The sequence below is a fragment of the Pteropus vampyrus genome, unplaced genomic scaffold (assembly GCF_000151845.1).
Source record: "Pteropus vampyrus isolate Shadow unplaced genomic scaffold, Pvam_2.0 Scaffold348, whole genome shotgun sequence".
Lineage (NCBI taxonomy): Eukaryota > Metazoa > Chordata > Mammalia > Chiroptera > Pteropodidae > Pteropus > Pteropus vampyrus.
The window spans coordinates 1,934,752-1,952,690 of record NW_011889129.1 but is presented as its reverse complement, the minus strand read 5'-3'; the positions used below and the strand labels follow the sequence as shown (position 1 = coordinate 1,952,690).

Genomic DNA, 17,939 nt, shown 5'->3' with positions numbered 1-17,939 from the left:
GACCGTTTCCGGGGGCTCAGGACCGCATGGCTATCTGGAAGGAAGTCGCGGATCTCTGTCACCTGCGCTCTTTTCTTCTTTTCCACCGAAGAGAGAACAGTTTCGGAGAGCACACCGCCCCTGGGGAGGGGCGCGGCGTTCCCCTTTCTTGTGCAGTCTGAGGCAGGAGAGGCAAAAGAGAGTCCTGGGCTCTCAGGCCTCAGCGACCCCTAGGCTGGGCCCAGGGGTCTCTCAGGGAGGAGTGGGCAGGCTCACTCGCAGGCCGACGCCACCGACGTGACGCTGGTGATCTTGGTGGAGTCATCAGACCATGGCTGCAGGTTCTGCAGGGCGAAGAGCGACGAGTTGTGCACGCAGAGCGGGTCGGCGGGCAGCGGCTGTGCCAGGCTCTTCTGGAAGGCCTCTTGCTGCAGCTGCAGGAGGATGCGGTTCGCCTGCTGCCTCTCGGCCTCACGCTCCTCCGCGGTCTGCCGCCTGCACCAGGGACAAGCCGTTACCCACGCTTCAGGTTCGCTCCGGGAGATAGCCTGAGGGAGCACTGCTCCCTTTGGCAACGCCCAGCTCCAGCTTGGGCCCCTATAATGCTTTCCCTTATCTTGAAGGTCCTTTAGTCGACAAAGGCTGGAAATCCCAAAAGTAGATGGAGGAGAGCTATCTCCAGGAAGCTGTGGTAAACTCCGCTAGGGCAAAGCAGCTGGGGCTCCCTGGCTGCCCCAAGTTCTCACACCCCCACCAGCCTTGGAGGGCATAGCCAAGGATAGAGTGGCAGCCCACCTCTCCCCAGACCTGAGGATGAACAGGAGCTTAGGTCCCAAGTCTGAGGGGCCTCACCCTCCCTGCCATTCCAGGGCAAAGGCAAAGGCTGGTGGATATGAGATGCCCTGGTGGACTTCTTCCTTCTCTCCCTTCTTCCTGCGAACCTTTCCCAGGCCTCCGACCTCCTGTGCAGAGCCCTGTCCCCTGCCGGGACTCAGGCCTGACTAGCCGGCTTCCTCCGAGGAGGTCCAGGGAGGCGATGACTCACTTATTCCATTTAATGTCCCCTTCCACCCCGTCAACTGAGATCAAACGTCTGTCTCTAAGGTGGACAGACCTAATGGGAGTCCCCGGGGCCTCCAGAAGCAATTTGTAGGCGATCGATGAAGCCACGCGAAGCTGGCGAGGGCCTCTCCCAGCAACGGCCGCCGGCCTTCCTACCACCTCTTCTTGCTCTTTGGTTCTCTCAGAATTAAGGGAATTCGTTTGAAATGAAAATGGAGGATTTTGTCATCCATTGCTTTTCTTTATTATACAGAAGACTTTGTCAGGCTTCTGGGTTTCCTTTCCTCCCTATGATGGGGTATCTATCTTTGTTCCCCCCCACCACCTTTGTGTTTTAATTTCTCTCTGCAGCCACTCTATATTTTCTCTGTCCCCCTTGGTGGGGGGCGGGGGACAAAGATAGATACCCCTAGGCTGCAGCTCTGGGTGGGTATTATTGGGCACACCAGTGCCCCCCCCATCTAGTCCTTGCTCCCTCTTTAACTAGCTTTCCAGAGGCCTGAGCCAGTCCCCCACCCCTTCCCCAGCAACAGGAATGTGGGTAGGAGAGCAGCCTACTCCAGGGGCAGTGGCTTCCTTTGTGGCCACGACGGCGGAATCCCGGGCAGATTCCTCGCCTTCATTCAGAAAAAGAGGAAACTCCAATTCCTTCCTCCCGCCCCAGGCCCGCCCGGCCCGGCGCCGCAGCCTTCGCCCAGACTCTCTTGCGCTCCCCCCGGAGGCCTGAGCCGGTGAGAAACTCCTGACCGGCGTGGAACCGAGTATGCGGGCCAGATGTGCAGGAGGGTGCAGGGGTGCAAGAGGGCTCAGCGGAGAAAGCACTGGTATATGCAGAAAATAAGGCTGCCTAGGAGTGAGTGGGGCACATTATATACCTAAGGGGGTGGGGGAGAGAGAGAGAGAACGACAAAGGTTGAGGTATACGTATGTGGGGGGGGGGAATTAGTGTACTTGTGACAAGAGAAGGGAAAATTCTCTCTCTCTTACACACACACACACACACACACACACACACACACACAAACACACACCCATCTGCTCCTAATTGATCCCGGGTTCAGTGGGACCCTTGAAACCCCGCTGCAGCCGGCAAAGATTGATTTTCCCTTCCAGGGTGGGGGACCCGCTACTCGAAGGCCGGGTATCGGGGGAGGAGGGAGTCAGCAGAGCCCAGGCCGCGGTCTGGGACCCCAGATGCTCTGCCGGGATCCCGGCTGGGGCGCAGAAACAGGGCGCGAGACATCCTGTCTCCTCCAGTCTCTGGGATAGAAGCATCTCTGTAAGCGCTAGTTTGCGCAAACAAAAAACCCCGCAGGATTCAAATGATCATGGAAGCTCCAGACTGCATAGACTGCTCCAACCGGCCATTCCCCAAGCAGCGGGGATGACCAGTCGCGTCTACACGGGTACTGAGTGTGCGGGCCAGAAAGCCAGGAAGCTTCCAGTAAAACAGAGCCGGGGCTCTCCAGCCCCATCCTGGTCACTGGTCTCGCTTGTCTTCCGCTCCCCGCGAGCCCAGCAGGAGCAGCCCGCTCCTCCGAGCCGATCAGAAACCGGGAGCGGAGAGAGGAGTGTGAGTACCCCGAGAGGCCTGGAGCCCAGAGCGGCCCGAGACTTCGCTGCTCGCGCCGCGCCCGCCCCGCGCGCTCACCTCCACTTCGTCCGCCGATTCTGGAACCAGGTTTTGACCTGCGCGTCAGTCATTTTGAGAGCTTTGGCCAGGGCGGCGCGCTCGGCCGAGGCCAGATACTTCTGGCGGTGGAAGCGCTTCTCCAGCTCGCAGATCTGCAGGCGTGTGAAGGATGTGCGCGGCTTCTTCTTCTTGGGGGGTGTCCGGTTCTGATAGGGGTGACCTATACGGCGTGTTACAGTGAAGGGTGAGAGGGCCACTGGAGCGGGAGACAGACAGACGGCAGAAGCAAGCGGCAGAGCGTCAGGAGGCGTCCCAGGCCCGACACCCCGCGAATCAGCGAGCGCAGCAGCTAGACCCCAGAAGCAGAGCCTCGATCCTCCCATCAGCCCTCAGCTCCAAGTCCGGGTGGAAAACGGCCCCCTCCCGCCGACAGGGCACGCCGCTGCCACCGTGGAGGCCTCCCTAGCCCTGGGCTCCCACGTGCCCACCTGACACAGCCCACAGTCGCCTTCCCAGTATCCTTGAGAAGCATGTCTGAAGCGAGCTAAAGATCGCAGCCCCCCACAGCTCCAGGCCTCTTGCCTCAGAGAAGCTGCTCGACAGTAAGAGAGCATGCTTAGTCGAGACCCTGGACCCTGGATCCTGATCCGAGCCTCCATCACACAGCAACATTCAGACATCATATACAACAGGGGCAAATTATAGATCTATACACTCAGACAGGCCGGCATACAGACAGGCACACAGGACACAGGGAAACATAAGGCCACACCAGGCAACAGCTATACACTTCCTTAGAATCTTCTTCAGGCCTGAAGCAAGATTAGAATGGTCTGTGGCTCTCCGAGGTAGGCCCTATGTGGAGTATCTTTCACCAGAGACCTAGGACCAGTGGGCTCCAGGCTGGGGGTTCCATCAGTCCTTCAAGACTGGCCTGGCCTGAATTGGGAGAGTGGTATATTCACGAGGCAAGACTCATCAGGCCCAAGAGGACTTGTGTTGGGGCAGTGGGGCTCCTTGAATACAGGGCCCATCCAAAATAGAAAGGATCTCTGTGCACCCTCCTCGCAAACTTTTGCCAGAGTCTGAGCCCAGGCTCCAAGGCTGGAACAGGAGGAGCAGGAGGCCTGGGGTGCCTTAGGGTCGCCTAGCCTAGTGTAATCTGTCTATCCCCCTTTCACAGTTGGGTTCTGGAACTGGAGCCCCATGGGAGTCCCACGTCGCGGTCGTGGTAGGCAGCAGCCTATGCCTCCTGCTTCCTTTCTCGAAGGCCCAGGAGAGAACCTAGACGCATCTCGTGGCTGCTTCTCAACGGGCATGGGGGCCTGGCCCGGCGAGAGGATCTTATTCTTGGATCCAGGGAACCCTAAGGGCAGCGGGAAGTGAGGTCGGGGAAAAAGGCCAGCGCAGTAGCGAGAGCTGAGTGTCGAGAGCGGAAGCGGGAGCGGAGGGAGCCGGGGCAAGCCGGGGAAGGCGAAGAGTAGGCAGCGGAGAGAGAGGCAGCCGGCGCAACCGAGTGCATAATCGTCCCAGGAGTTGTCCTTAGGTGGCTAATAGATCTTGGGCCTGGCTGGTGCATTATTCACGCCAGAGGGCCGGGATAGGGGCGGGGAGGAAGCCTAGCCCGGACAGAACGAAAATGGAGCGGGTGGCTCAGCCTCTCGCTGCCACTGACCTGAACGAAGCCCGCAGTCCGGAAAGAAGAGTCCAACACCTCTGTTGCTTTACTCGGGTACGTGGCCTCTGCCAGCCCCTCAGCGCAACGGACACTGGAGCTTGGGGCTCAGTGTGTGTGTGTGTGTGTGTGTGTGTGTGTGTGTGTGTAGGGGACAGGAGGTGGAAAACCTGTTCTTTCCTTGCGTCTGATTCTGGGGCTCGCCGCCTCGGCCAGAGAACGTTGGCCGGGACGAAAAAACAGTTTGTTCACATCGTGCCCGTTTTTCCGAGATTCCCGAGCCCCGAATGCCGGCGGAAGGCAGTCCAAAGCTACATTCCCCTTCCCTCCGTCTGACCCGGCCTAGGGACTCCGAGAGGGGTTCAGGGAGCACTTCTCAGAGCAGGGGTCCTGCAGGAGAGACGCAGAGCGGCCCAAGCTAGGAGAACTCTTCCCGCACGGCGATTCAGAGAGCATAGAAAGGTGGCGGGCGGCTGAACTTGGGGGAAGCGCCAAGAGGAGCTGGGCGATCCTGCGCACAAAGGGGGCTTTGGGAAGCCACCGTGCCGGGGAAGGGTAGCGCAGAGCCCGGGCCGCGGCCAAGCGGGGCGCGCGCGGGCCGGACTCACCTGTGAACCTGTCCTTTGTGTATCTGCGGTTACTCTCCATCCAGGGAAAGGTGAGGCCAGTGAGGTTGTTGACGCCTGGCACGGCAGGCACCGAGGGCACGGTGGGCAAGCCGGTAGCCAGAGGCTGGGGGTGAGCCACTGCTCCAGCTAGCGGCCTGTGCGCGGGCACCCGGATCACCCCCGCAGCGCTCAGCGCCCCTCCGCCGCCGCCGCCCGCGCCGCCGCCGCCCGGACTGGGGCCTCCTGCCAAGGCCATGTTCACGTTGTAGGAGCCAGCCAGCGGGCCCATGCTGCAGGGGCCGCCGCCGCCGCCGCCGCCCGCCGGGCCACCAGGACCACTCGGGCCGCCAGCGCCATAGGCCCCCGCGCCCCCGGTCCCCGCCCCGGCCACGGGTCCCCCGCCGCCGTAAGCGTAGGCGCCTCCGACCAAACAGCCAAGGCCGTATTCTCCGTCCTGGAGGCGTGAGTTGGGCCCCATGCAGCCGCCCTGGTCTGGGCTGTTGAGGATCTGGTCGATGCCGAAGCTGATGGGTTCCGCGTGACCGGGGTGGAGATGGTGCGGACCCAGGTGCTCCATGCTGGCCCCCGGCCCCGGCCCCGCTGGGGGGCCTGGGCGGCGGCGCTCGCTGTTCTTGGCTCTGGGGGCAGCGCACAGGGGCGCGAAGGCAGCAGCGGCTCCTGGCCGCACGGAGACTTGCAGGCGAAGTGCGCAGAAGGGCTAAAGTGTGTGTGTGGGGGGGGGATGGGAGAGAGGGGGCGCCGTATTCTCTCCCTCTCTGGCTGCTCCTTCCCTACTCCGGCTGCTCGCTCGCTGTTGACTCTGGGACATCAATCACCGGGAGAAAAAGCCCGGTGCGAGCTAGCCTCGCCGTTTCGGCCGGGTCTCTCCATTGGCTGTGCGCGGAGAGGAGCGGGGTGAATGACAGCGCGGGGGAGGGGCGGAGAAGAAGAGCGGGAGGCCCGGAGTCGAGACAGATGCCGGGAGCCGGGAGACAGAAGGACGGAAACCGAGGCTCAGAGAAATAGTTCAGAAAGAGAGGAACCAGAGACTTAAAAGGAGAAAGAAAAAGTACAGAAGGCGGCCATTCCAAGAGATGGATAGACAGACGGAGCCCAGGAGGTCGAGGTCACGGCTCTCTTCCCAGCCAGGCAGGAGCTGCTCTCTCACTTAGAGTTGGGCCACAGGGGTACAGCCCACTGACCTCTGGGGAAGAGGAGTCCCTGCTCTACAGGAGAATCTCCCCAAGGGCTCAGCTGGGAAACACTTGTCCATCAACCAGAGGATTTACACCAAACTTCAAGTCCAGCTTGTTAGAAAGTAGAAGACTGTCTACTCCCCAGGTATGGAGCCCAGGCCCCTGAGGCAGGAAGGTGAGTTCAGGCTTGTCCTTCTTTAAAACACGGGCCTGTGAACAACTGGGTAAGTTGAAAAAAATCAACAACCATCCCAACCCCAATTCATCCTGTTTAGAGAAACTGAGGAAAGGAAGATGTCCTGAAAGGCAGGCACAGGAAAAAGGAGTTGACTTGGGGCTTGCTGCCAGGGTGCCCATGCCTCAAGATAACCCTTTCCTTTAAAACAAACAGATGTTTCAAGAAGTAGGTTTTACAGTATGTGAATGAATTCAGTCAGATTGCTTTCATCTAGCAACTAGCCCAGGGCTGGCTATTTCAGGCAAGAAACCTTTGGACTGTGGTGAGGGATAGGAGTTATTTGTTACTTTTGGAATCTTGAGAGAGAAGCCTAGGGGCTTAAAGCAATGAAGGCTGGCGATGATGGGACCAAGATGAGGGAAGTACATCCAGGACAAATTTAGGCCTTTTCAAAGTTTTGACTGTGGCTGACTGGCTTAGAGCCCAGGAGAAAAGGAGGAAACTCCTATTTTCTGTTTCCTCTCTTTCCCCTCTCCAATAGAGAAAGGTCTGCTCCTTCTCAGGAGCCAAGCTCTGGAAAGAGCACAGGTTGGATCACTTGTGATCTATTTCTGGTCTATTCCAGATTCAACAGGACTTCAGAGAGGGGCTGTCTCTTTCAGGCAACATGCTAGAATGTGAAGGCACACATCCTATTTATCAAGTCTTATTGCAATGTGGTATTTGCTTTGGCCATGTCTGTTACTTCCACTTGAAGAGCTCTCTTTGGAGGCAGGAAATGGCTTACTCATCTCTGTTTTCCCCTGTGGAATATAGCCTCAAGCCACAAAATATACTCATCTTGAGTGAATAATGAATGAACGAACCTCCTTATTTAACTTTTTTTTTTTTTGAGTACCTACTATGTGTCAGGCATGGTTCTTGGCATTGAGAAAACAGCAGTGAACAAAACAAAGCCTGCCCTTATGGAGTCTATATTCCACAGAAGGAGTCAGACAATAAACTAAGAAGCAAATACAAGCCAGATGGTAATAAGTGTTAGGGAGAACACTATAAACTGTACGCCAACTCTTTGAGATGAGTATTACCCCTATTTTACAGATGCAACGAAACCAAATTTCAGATAGAGTAAGCGACTTGATCAAAAAGGAGGAGCTGGATTGGACTTGCTTTTATGGGTTACCCTGGAAACCTGGCTGCTGGTTGGAGGGACATCTCTATGGGGAAAACCTTGTCTGGGCTCCAGGCAGGTGGACAAAGGCCCACTCAAGACAAAGCCAGGTGTGGTGGTTGTTTGTAAACATGAAACAGAAACAAGAAGAGAGAGCTCCATTCCATTGCCAGTTCTTGCCACCCACCCAACCCAGGTACTACTACACCTCTACCCAGGTGGTTCCTAAACTTCCTATGGAAGTTGTTTGAACTTGAATGTGACTTTTTCCTGCCTCTTATCTTGAGGGGACTAAAGTAGAGATAGAGAGAAGTGTTTTACTGAGAAACTACTACATGCCAGGCAGCACACCACACTGATCTCATTTCAGACTCACAACAACCCTGTAAAGTAAATAGAAACATCCCCATCGTTTAATAATTAAGAAAACAAAATGAATATTCATAGCAATATTATTCATAATGGCCAAAAAGTAGAAACAACTTAAATGTCTATCATCTGATGAATGAATAAATAAAATGTGGTATATTCATACAATTGAATATTCAGTCATAAAAGGAAGAAAAAGGAAGTCCTGGTTCATACTACAACATGGAAGAACCCAGAAAACATTATTCTAAGTGAAAGAAGCCAGGCACAAAAGACCACATATATTAATCTATTTATATGAACCATCCGGAGTAGGCAAATCCATAAAGACAGAAAATAGATCAGTGATTGCCAGGAGCTGGAGACAGTGGGGAGCGGCGAGTGACTGTACATGGATACATTTCTATTTGGAGTGATGAAAATATTCTGGAATTATACAGTGGCAATGATTGCACAACTTCGTGAATATACTGAAAACTACTGAATTGTGCAATTTAAATGGCTGAAATTATAGTACATAAATTGTATCTCATTAAAAACAAAAATAAAAACTGAGACTCGGTAATGAACAAAGTTGCCCAAAGTCCTATGGACAGAAGAAATTGAGCAGGATCCCCAAATCTGAACTGTTTTTCCTGTAGAAAGTGAAAACTATGGGGAGGAGCCCTTCATCATCCTTCGAGGCTGGGTCCCCGTTGCCTTGTTCTGCCTTGCTCCTTTTAGTCAAGAAGTCACACTTAGTGTCTAACCACAAGTTATATCTGCTGCAGTTAAAACCCTATCTTTCTAGGTTATCCTCAGAACAACTTCTCTTTGCCACTCTCTGGCCCATGCATGAAACCCTTGAATGTTCTTAACACTCTCCCTCTTTTTTTCCTTCTTCCCGCTCCAGATGCACCTTTCCAGCCCCTATGGCTTTCCAACCCTGCCTGTTCCAACTCTTCGGGCATCTGCCTCACTGTCCTCTTGAACTCCTCAGATCTGGCTCCAGTTGTCCAGAGTACCTGGGAGGAGACCTCACCCTTGCTGGCCCAGTCTAAGTTTGGTGGAGGTCACAGCTGTCTAGGGGCCCGCTAAGATTGTCAGGGTGCTCTCAAACCCAACAACTCAGGGACATCCTGTTTTTCCCCTGCTCTCACTGCTGCTTGTCTGACTGATCTCTTCTGGGCTTCCTACCCACCTCTCCTGCTTATCAGAAGCAATTTTTATTTCAATCCAGTTCTGAGCTGTTGGCTTACCCCCCAGGTGGGGTTCTTTGAGTCCAGTTTGACCTCAGCCTTTGTCTTCCAAAGGGATAGTGGCTGAGGGTAGGGTTACCCTCTTAGTCCCTTCTCTGCATAGGAAGATGAGACAAAAAGACCAGGATTCCTTGGGTTCTGGCATCTGTCCCTCCTCTAAGCAGTGTTACCTGAGCACAGGGCTGCAGATTGGAAAGTTTTCTGAAATGGGGAGGAGACTCACACAGAGCTTATATTGGGTGCACTTTCTGTGTTTTCACAGTGCTTTTCCATGCCTTGCAGAGTAGCCCTGTTAGAAAAGAGGAGGGGAGGAAAAGAAGGCAGGACTCACAAAGCACCGGATATGTCCTAGGTGTCCAAGGCACCTTCAGTCACTTATTATCTCAGTTCATCCTCCATCCTCCACTCATCTTTCGATGTGACTTCTGTTGTCTCCATTTTACAGATGAGAAAACTAAGGCACTGAAAGCTGGAAAGAGACAGAGACTGGATTCAAATGGTACTTTTCTGACTTCATTCATTACAAGCTGCTTCCTTAACACCATACTTGGCAGATGTGGTCCTTGCCTTGCAGGAGAATCTTTGCACATGTCTAGGTGAGTTCCAGCCCTGAGACCACCTGGTAACATCCCTCCTCCCAGCTCCATTCACCCCACCCCCTTTGCCTACAGAATAAAGAAGTGACTCCAATTAAAAGAGGAGCAGCTGGGGCTGAGGCTGGGATTGGGGGAGGAGAAAAGGGAGGGCTCAGCCACAGGGGGAGACCCTTTTGGATCCCACACAGCTCCCTCCCCGCTCTGGGAGAGACCCCTGGGCCAGGGGTTGTCCTTTAGCTTAGGGGTGTGTGTGATATCTTAATTACTTTGTGTTTGTGGGACTGTGTGTCCATGAGGGGAAAGCTGGATATGGCAGTATACATGACAGCAAGGGTTGCTGTGCAGATACACTGGGCTTGTCTTTAAGAAACAGTTTTTAAAATTTAATCAACTATGTTTTTATGCAAATATGTACTGAGTGTTTATTATATATCAGTGTTAGGCTGTTGTGACACAATTGCAAACAAAATGCATGTTGGTAAGAGTGTTGGTGGAAGAGAAGGGAGTCTGGGTCGTTTTTATGACTGGATTTGTCTGTGTAAAGATGTATGTGTCAGTGAGAATGTGTATTTTCTGTAACAGGATGAGTCTGTGTCTCTACAGCTGTTTCAACATGTGTAATGGACACATATGATGGCATGAGGGTGTCCCTCAGCTACTGTGTGAATGTAATAACGATGTGTGCTGCTGATGGTATATATGTATCTGTTGAAGGGGGTGTATTATGTTCTAGTGTAGTTGTCAGGGAAATGGCCATAGGTGGGCCTGTGGGTGTGGGAAGAGGGAGATAGTAGATTTTTAGCAGGTAAAGGGTGAAACGGGCAGAGAAATATGTAAGGGGATGTGTAATATGAAGCTGTTCATGGTAGGACCATGGAAGTCTGGATTCCCAACATCAAAGGTGCCTCTTCTGCCTTGCTCACCTGCTTCAGTAAAAGGAGCAGAAAATTTTACATTCCATGGAGGACGCAGGCACAGCTGGTGACTTAAGGACTATGGACCCAGTAAAAGGCACTCCACCTTTCCAGAGCCCTCGGGTAAGGGTGGGTTTGTCTCTAGGAGCCTAGGTTGGGGAAGGAAAAGTGAGCAGGTCAGGCTGTTTCTAGCCACACAACTCAATGATTCTTTAGGGCTGGGGGAGGATAGTGGGGGTTATACAGGGACAAGTGCCCCCACTCAATCCTTATAGTAACAGGGACCAAGGAACTCTCCAGGGCTTTCTTCCCCTCTAAGGCTTCCCCTCTCAACTTCTGACTGAAAGGAAGTTATTGGCCCCATCACCACTGGACCCTGAGCTGGAGCCTCAGGACTGTCTCTGACCAACTCCCTCGCAAGAGAGGGCCAGAGACCCTCAGGCCCCACCATCCAGCATTGGTGCCCATGACCAGACATGCCTTTGATGCTAGGTCTCCTCTCAGGATGCCAGACAGAGGAAAAGATAGGGAGGGCAGAAGTTGTGCAGAGAGAAGGTTCAGAGCAGGACAGACTCCCACAGGCCCGCCATCCCCTGACAGCTCCCAGAGGGCTCCTCGGATACTGCCCAGGAGGGCCAAGTTGGGCCTCCCACCAGTGGGCTCCAGTAGAGTAGTTTGGCTTAAGACCATCCTTAGCCTTTACTTTCCGTCCTACTTAGCTGCCAGGTAGGTCCATGCCTGTCGGAGAAATTTCTGGTGGAGAGGTAGCAGAGAGCACCCCATGGCCAGGCTCTGAGTAAGGAGTGGGAGAGAGAGAGAGAGCACTAGCCCACCACAGGCCAGGCCTCCAAGCGTCACCACTATCTTCGAAGAACCATCATACTGCCTGTCACTCGTGTGGCTGACCAACTCCCGTCCTGATCGGTGGCTGGACCTCCCTAGCTGTGTAGGTTCTCCCACTCTGCCCCCGAGTAAAACAAGAATGAGCCAAATTTCTAGTGGATCCAAGAGCCTACGGTGCCCATATCCACCTACACTTCTCCCTCAATTCTTCACTCCCAGGGTGCATAGATTTGGTTTCAGAGGAAGGGCAGATGGAGACCTCCAAACCCCAAAACCCAGACTCCAAGGGGGCTCAATCCAGGCTGTGGCAGGGGAAGCCGAGTTGGAGGTCTCTCGGTGGTCACCCCTAGAAGCTCAAACCACCTTGATATGGTAATTTTGGTAATTTTGGGGGTGCGAGGAGCACATAGGAAGCTGCTGGCCTCTGCTAAGCCATTGCCGAGCTGTTCTGGGAATGGATAACCTGGCTGGCTGAGACCCAGCAGCCAGATCAGAGGGCCTGGCTGCCCAGAGAGCCTGATGGATTCAGGAAGTGTCCTGCAAATAAATGAGTTGAGCTGAGAGTTTGAAATGAACTCTCCAAGCTCCTCCTTCATCAGAAAAGCAAGAGACAGGGTGAGGAGGGAACAAATTCAGCCTGAGAAACAGCTGCTACAGGGCTGCTGCTGGCGGTGGGGGTAGTGTGTCCCACATCCGTCCTCACTGCACATAGACCCTGCTTATACTCAAATGGTCGTATACAGACATACAGAACACCCGAGGCTTCCCAGGTAGAGCATCAGAGCAGCTATAACACCCTCTCACACCAACTCCCAGACTCACACTCACCCTTGCTCACAAAACACAGACACTCCTGTGTGCAGTCCCCACGGATGCTCACAAAGCCTTCTTTACACACCACACACAGATAGCCACAGACACACCCAGCCACACTGGTACCCCTTCCACACAGATGCAAAACAAGACAAAACTCTCTCCTTCAGGCACACAACCTACAGGTCACATGCACGCAGGTGCACACAGCCGCTATGAACCTGCAGTCACACTCCTTTCCACACGCCCCTCCTGCTCCCTCCCTTCACAGTCTGCCAGCCACATTGGGCTCACAAGCAGCCACACAGTTCCGCAACTTTTCTGGGGAGGCCAAGGTCGCCTTCTCTTGTTGGGGGGTAGTGGTGAACAGAGCCGCAGGTGCCAGAAGTGTGGGGGGTGCCAAAGGGGGGAGACTGTATCCATATGCATGGACTCCTCACACAAAGAGCAGCTGCCGGGAGCGCAGGCCCCCGTGGGTCCAGAGTTGCGCTGAGGCGGCCGCAGCCCAGCTAATTGAATTAGGCCGGCCAGACCCTGCCACCCGCACACCACCCGCAGTCCGCTCTGCTTCAAGTCCCCGGGCGACGCAGGCGCGCACTGGGTGCCGAGGGATGGATTGAGGGAAGGAGGCACGGCCGCCTGAGCCCCTGCCTGGGGCAGCCTCTCCCCCCGGAAATAATCCCATTGTCCCGTGGGCGGCGCGTGGTACTGGGCGCCAGGGATCCCCAACTGGACTGCGACGCTGTGATTAATGGGACAGCGACGAGGGAGCTGACACGGCCCTCCTCCGCCCACCCTTCTCCCTGGTTCTCAGCTGGCTCCTGTCCGGTGCCCCTTCCCCGCTGAGAAGTGAGGGCGGGAGGAGGAGGGAGGCGAACTGGCCGCTGGAAATTAGACGGGTTAGATGCCTTGCTGAGGACGGTGTGCATGGAGTGAGCAGGCACAGTGCAGCCTGTGTGTGAGAGTGGAGCAAATGAGTGGGTGCCATGAGTGGCTGACTTCATGAGTGTGCAAAAACTTAGAGTGGTAAGCCCCTGCGCAGTGAGTGGGGTGTGTGTGTGTGTGTGTGTGCGTGCGTGTGTGTGTGTGTGTGTGTGTGTGGTTTAAGTGTAGAGTGTGAGGCTGAGTGTGAGTGTGGTGTGAATGGAGTATATAAGAAGACCCGGCTCATGTCTCTGGTGGCCACACCAATCCCGAGGCAAAAGAGCTGGGCTGAGCCTCTGGCACTGCCCTAGGTCCTGCAGGAAGGGCCTGTCTGGGCACCTGCCTTCCTCTCAGCCTAGAATTCTACAGCAGCCTCATGGGAGACCCCACCTGAATCTCCACCACCTGCAATTGAACCCAGGGTGGTCAGGAGTGGTGAGCACACAGCCACACCTCTGAGTCCCATGGGGCAAGTTCATATCCTTGCCTCCTCCACCCAGAAGCAGGAGACCTGGGACTGGCCCAAGGTGTGTGCGTGTGTAGGGGAGGTGTCCTAGATACTGAGCTGCGGAGATCCCAAGACTGGGAAAGAGGGCCACCACCCCGGGAACCTAGGGCTATAGTAGGCTCTGGGGATCATCTAGTGGTCAGCATTGCTGCTGAGACCCTGCCCCAGCCAGGACTCCTGGTCTCAGACCTCCTGCCTGCTGCTGCCCCCCACTGCTGCTCTCCGCTGCTGCCCACTGAGCTTCCTCAGACCACCTAGGCTACACAGTGAAGATGAGGTCCCCTAGAAATCCAACTAGGGTGGGAGTGATCCAAAGCTGGGAGCCTCGTGCCCACCAGGGCACGAGTGCATTGGGCTCAGTGCATTGGGCGGGGACCAGGACCTGATAAAGGAGTACCACCACGGGGAGCAGTAACTGCTGCCCCCACCCCTTGTCCTGCTGCCCGAGGTTCCTGAGAAGGGATGTGGGTGAGGGTGGGTGGCAATAGTCTGGGGGTAGGCTGGGCCTGCCACCCAGAGCGTGCTAGGCACCAACAAACTACCCACTCTCGAAGGACGGGGCCCAGGCCTCCACGCCGGCACCACCGTATTCCCCGGGACTTTTACTGCATCACCAAGATGAGCAGTGACATCCCCTTCTCCCCTTTCATAAATATTGCATCTTCCCAATGCAATTACAGGAGACAGAGCGGCATGAGCATTTACTAAATAAGATTATGGGGTAATGTTAATGCAGTTTATGTCTGCGCTCTGACACCAGACAAACTCCCTATTAATAACCTCTCAATGAGGCGGGAAGCTCGAAACGCAGGGTCTGGGGCTGCCCAGGCCGCACACTCGGTAAGAATGGCCACGGCACGGCCACGCTGCACTCCAGGGCTCCATTAGCCCGTGTCCTCTCCCAGGGCTTCCGGGGCCACCATCCTCTCTAGGCCCCTCGGCTTGGAGCTCCCCTTCTCCAGAGGCAGCCTCAACATCTGCTCTCAAGCTCGGGAGCCTCACTGACACCTTCAGTTCTTCCACTTCTTTTTGGGCAACAGTTTGTTCCCAGCTGGTGCTCCACCCCTCTCTTCGGAATTCACACTGCTGGAGGGATCCAGTTCTCCTCCCCTAAAGGGCATACAGGGCACATTCTTTCCTGGCTTAGTAACTGCTCACTGCTACCTATAGAAAAATGGAAACCCTTTATTCTACCATTCAAGGCCCTCAACTTATTTTTTGCTCCATCTGTAGTACTCTCCCTTAATTGCTGGCTACCATTAGCCATTTTGTATCAACTGAGATAAACACTCTCACGCCTTCCCATGTGTAACTCTTGGGTACAATGCTTTGACAACACCCACGCCCACCCCCCACCCCCAAATATTCCTACTCCTACTTCAAAACCCAGCTCAAACTTCTGCCTCCCCAACATTCTCCAGGCATAATTCTTGAGTCTCTCAAGTGGCCGGTAGCACACAATTTTAAAAATTGCCTTTTTCGTTGTAGATTTGGAGTCACAGAGACATGGATTGGAGTCCCAACCACACTGCTTTACAAATGCGTGTCCAAACAGATCAGTTAACTTCTCTGGCCCTTGCTTTTTTATTTATAAAATATGCACAGTGGACTCTGCTTTCTATTTCATCAAGCCACTGCCAGAATCAACACAAAGATGAAACAATGTAAAAGTTTCCTAATTCGTTGGGTGTATCTCTGCTTTATTGTCTTTCTTATTATTGCATTAACATTTATGTAAAATGTTTGTTATCCCTGCTGGTCTGAGAGTCCTGGAAACTGAATGTTATCCAGCCCTAATCAGGTTCCCAGACCCAGTTGATGAGCTTCTCAGACATAGCAGATGCCCTTCTCCTAGCCTCCCTGATGTCTGTCCTCTTGAGGGTCCCATTGAGAGGACAGGGCTAAGGTAGTAGAGACAAGTTCTAGAAAAATAGGATATTGCTGCAGCAGAAAAGTGCAGATAGAATTTCAAGAGAGCCAACCTCCTGCGTCAGGCCTTTACCTAGTGCAGGTGGTCATTAACACAGTCTTAGGTTCTTCCTGGCCTTCAAATAAAAGACATTTCATGCCCAAGGACCACAGAAGTGAGGAACTAGGGAAGGGCTGGGTAGCCTGCAGGCTCAGCAAAAGCTTCCCCACCTCAGAGGCCTCCCCTCTTTCCTCCCTTCTCCTCCATCCCTCTGAAGTCAGCGAAACCTTTTGAACAGCTTCTGGAAGAAGGAGGTTCCTTTGCCTCTGGAGCAGACAGAGGGGTGAGGGGCACTGGCAAGTCCTCTTTATAAGCCTCTGGAGCCTCTCTGCTCTGCTCCCACCTCTCTACCAAGGCCAAATAGTCTTTATTTCAGAGAGGCCACAGAGTCTGGGAACAGGCTGGGGCCCAGGGCTTGGAAGATGGGGCTGGGGGAAGGCGATGCTTTACCATATTCTCTAGTCCCTTGACCCTTAAAACTGGGGCTATGCCTGCTCAGGCCAGCATGTACTTACCAACTCTGACCTGCCATTCCTGCCCTGGGCTACAAGTGACTGCTGAATGCTGCAAACCTGTCTGAATCTGTCTGGGGCGTTTTGGACTCACCACCACATCCTTTCACTTATTTATGAAGCATTAGACTTGACTCTTTTTTCTCTTTTTTCTTTCTCTCTGCCCTACCTCTCCTATCCAGTCTCCCTCTTGAGTGCTCTTGGAAACCTTCCTAACCAGCTATTTTACCCAACTTGCATAGCGTGCGCACTTAAACACACACACTAACTCATTGGTACATGCAGACCCTTTCTCTCAAAAACACATGTACAAACTCCTGAGCACAGCACATCAACCCATCTTTGAAGTCCCAGGTCCACCTACGCAGACAGGCAGCTGTGCTCTCTCTCACTGAAGCGTGTGTGCCGAGAAGTTCACAACCACACAGGTTGGCGTGTTCACACAGAAGGACACACAAACACAAATATACAACCAATCAACATGCCAAGCATAGTTTCTGAAGTGGATACTGCCACTGAATCTTCCAGAGCTTGTCAGGGGTCAAGGGAAGCGCCTTCTTTTATCCTTAGTAGGAATTCCGTATATAGAGCATAATGTGTGCTCAGGGTGTTTGGGGCTTGTACAATTGTTTGACAGGATTGGGAAAAACCACTCCCCGGAAGGTACCTGAGCTCTGAATCATCCCAGACGACCTGGAGAAGTAGGAGGAACACAAATCTGAGCTGGAGGTGTGGTCTGTTCATTGGAACCAGAACCTGCCCATCATCTATACTCAGTAAATCAGTTTAAGATCCTAAGGCAGGAAGTAGGAAGCAGTGGGCAGGCTTGAGAGGGGTGTGGACTTTTAAACAGGAAAAGAAGGAGCTATCTGGGCTTCTCTCAGGGAGCAGCTCTCAGTCCCAAAAAGAGTAAGCTAATGATGGCACTTTCTTTGGGGGTGGCTATTTAGGCCCTGGTGAAGCCAGGCCTGATAATGGCCTGGAAGAACAGTGGAGCTGCACCAAAAACGTTTGTTCTCATCTCAATGTAGTTCAAGAAAACCAATCAAGGCAAAGAGAAATAAACTAGGGTAAAAAGGGAGAGCTTCAGGGGACCAGAGAGGAGCCAAGCATAATGGAAAGACCAAAGGCACTGATGTTAAACAGGATTCAGATTTTCCCTCTGCCACTCTATTAGCTGTGTGATCTTGGACAATATACTTAACCTCTCTGATCCTTACTTTCCTTTTCTGTAAGATGAAGATATGCTACCTACTTTGTTTGATTGTGGTGAATATCAAAAGAGATGAAAAGTCATAAAAGTGCTTAGCCCAATGGCTAGCACATGGCAGGAGTCTAAAGATGGTGGCTGTATATGAGAAGGAAGTATCTAGAAGGCCTGAAACCCAGGACAGGAAGATTTAGAGTCTTCCTTCCCTGCAGAGGATTGGGGCTACTGGGCCAAAGCAGAACCCAGAAAAAGAAAGGCAGCTACAAGCTAAAATGACTATTCTTAGTCAAGGAAGTAGTGTACAGTGGCTAATAATCTAATGCCAGACTGACTGAGTTCAAATCCTACCAGCTAGATAACCCATAGCAAGTTTCTCTATGACTCAGTTTCCTCATCTGTAAAATGGGCATGATAATAATCGCTCATGAGCTTATTATGAGAAATAAATGAGATAATATTAGAATGGTACCTGACTCATAATAAATGCTATACAAACATATGCTAAGTAAATAATAATAAACCAGACTCACATGTTCTTGGG

General features: G+C 53.3%; 1 protein-coding gene across 1 annotated transcript; it reads right to left on the bottom strand.

Annotated features, from left to right (window-relative positions):
• Positions 1-251: 251 nt before the first annotated feature.
• Positions 252-5,783, bottom strand: TLX1 (T cell leukemia homeobox 1). The gene is made up of 3 exons (XM_011378868.1): positions 4,958-5,783; positions 2,693-2,894; positions 252-474 (listed from the first exon to the last, which is right to left on the bottom strand). Exons 1-3 carry the CDS (start codon positions 5,532-5,534, stop codon positions 252-254), a joined length of 1,002 nt encoding a protein of 333 aa, XP_011377170.1. The 5' UTR covers positions 5,535-5,783.
• Between the last annotated feature and the right edge of the window lie 12,156 nt (positions 5,784-17,939).

Bases quoted from the DNA above. Each gene is read 5' to 3' on its own strand.
- TLX1 (XM_011378868.1), bottom strand. From the start codon at position 5,534: ATGGAGCACCTGGGTCCGCACCATCTCCACCCCGGTCACGCGGAACCC. The intron at 2,895-4,957 runs GTGAGTCCGGCC...CACGCCGTATAG, and splicing joins CACAAAGGACAGGTTCACAG to GTCACCCCTATCAGAACCGG. The intron at 475-2,692 runs GTGAGCGCGCGG...TCCCTGGTGCAG, and splicing joins AATCGGCGGACGAAGTGGAG to GCGGCAGACCGCGGAGGAGC.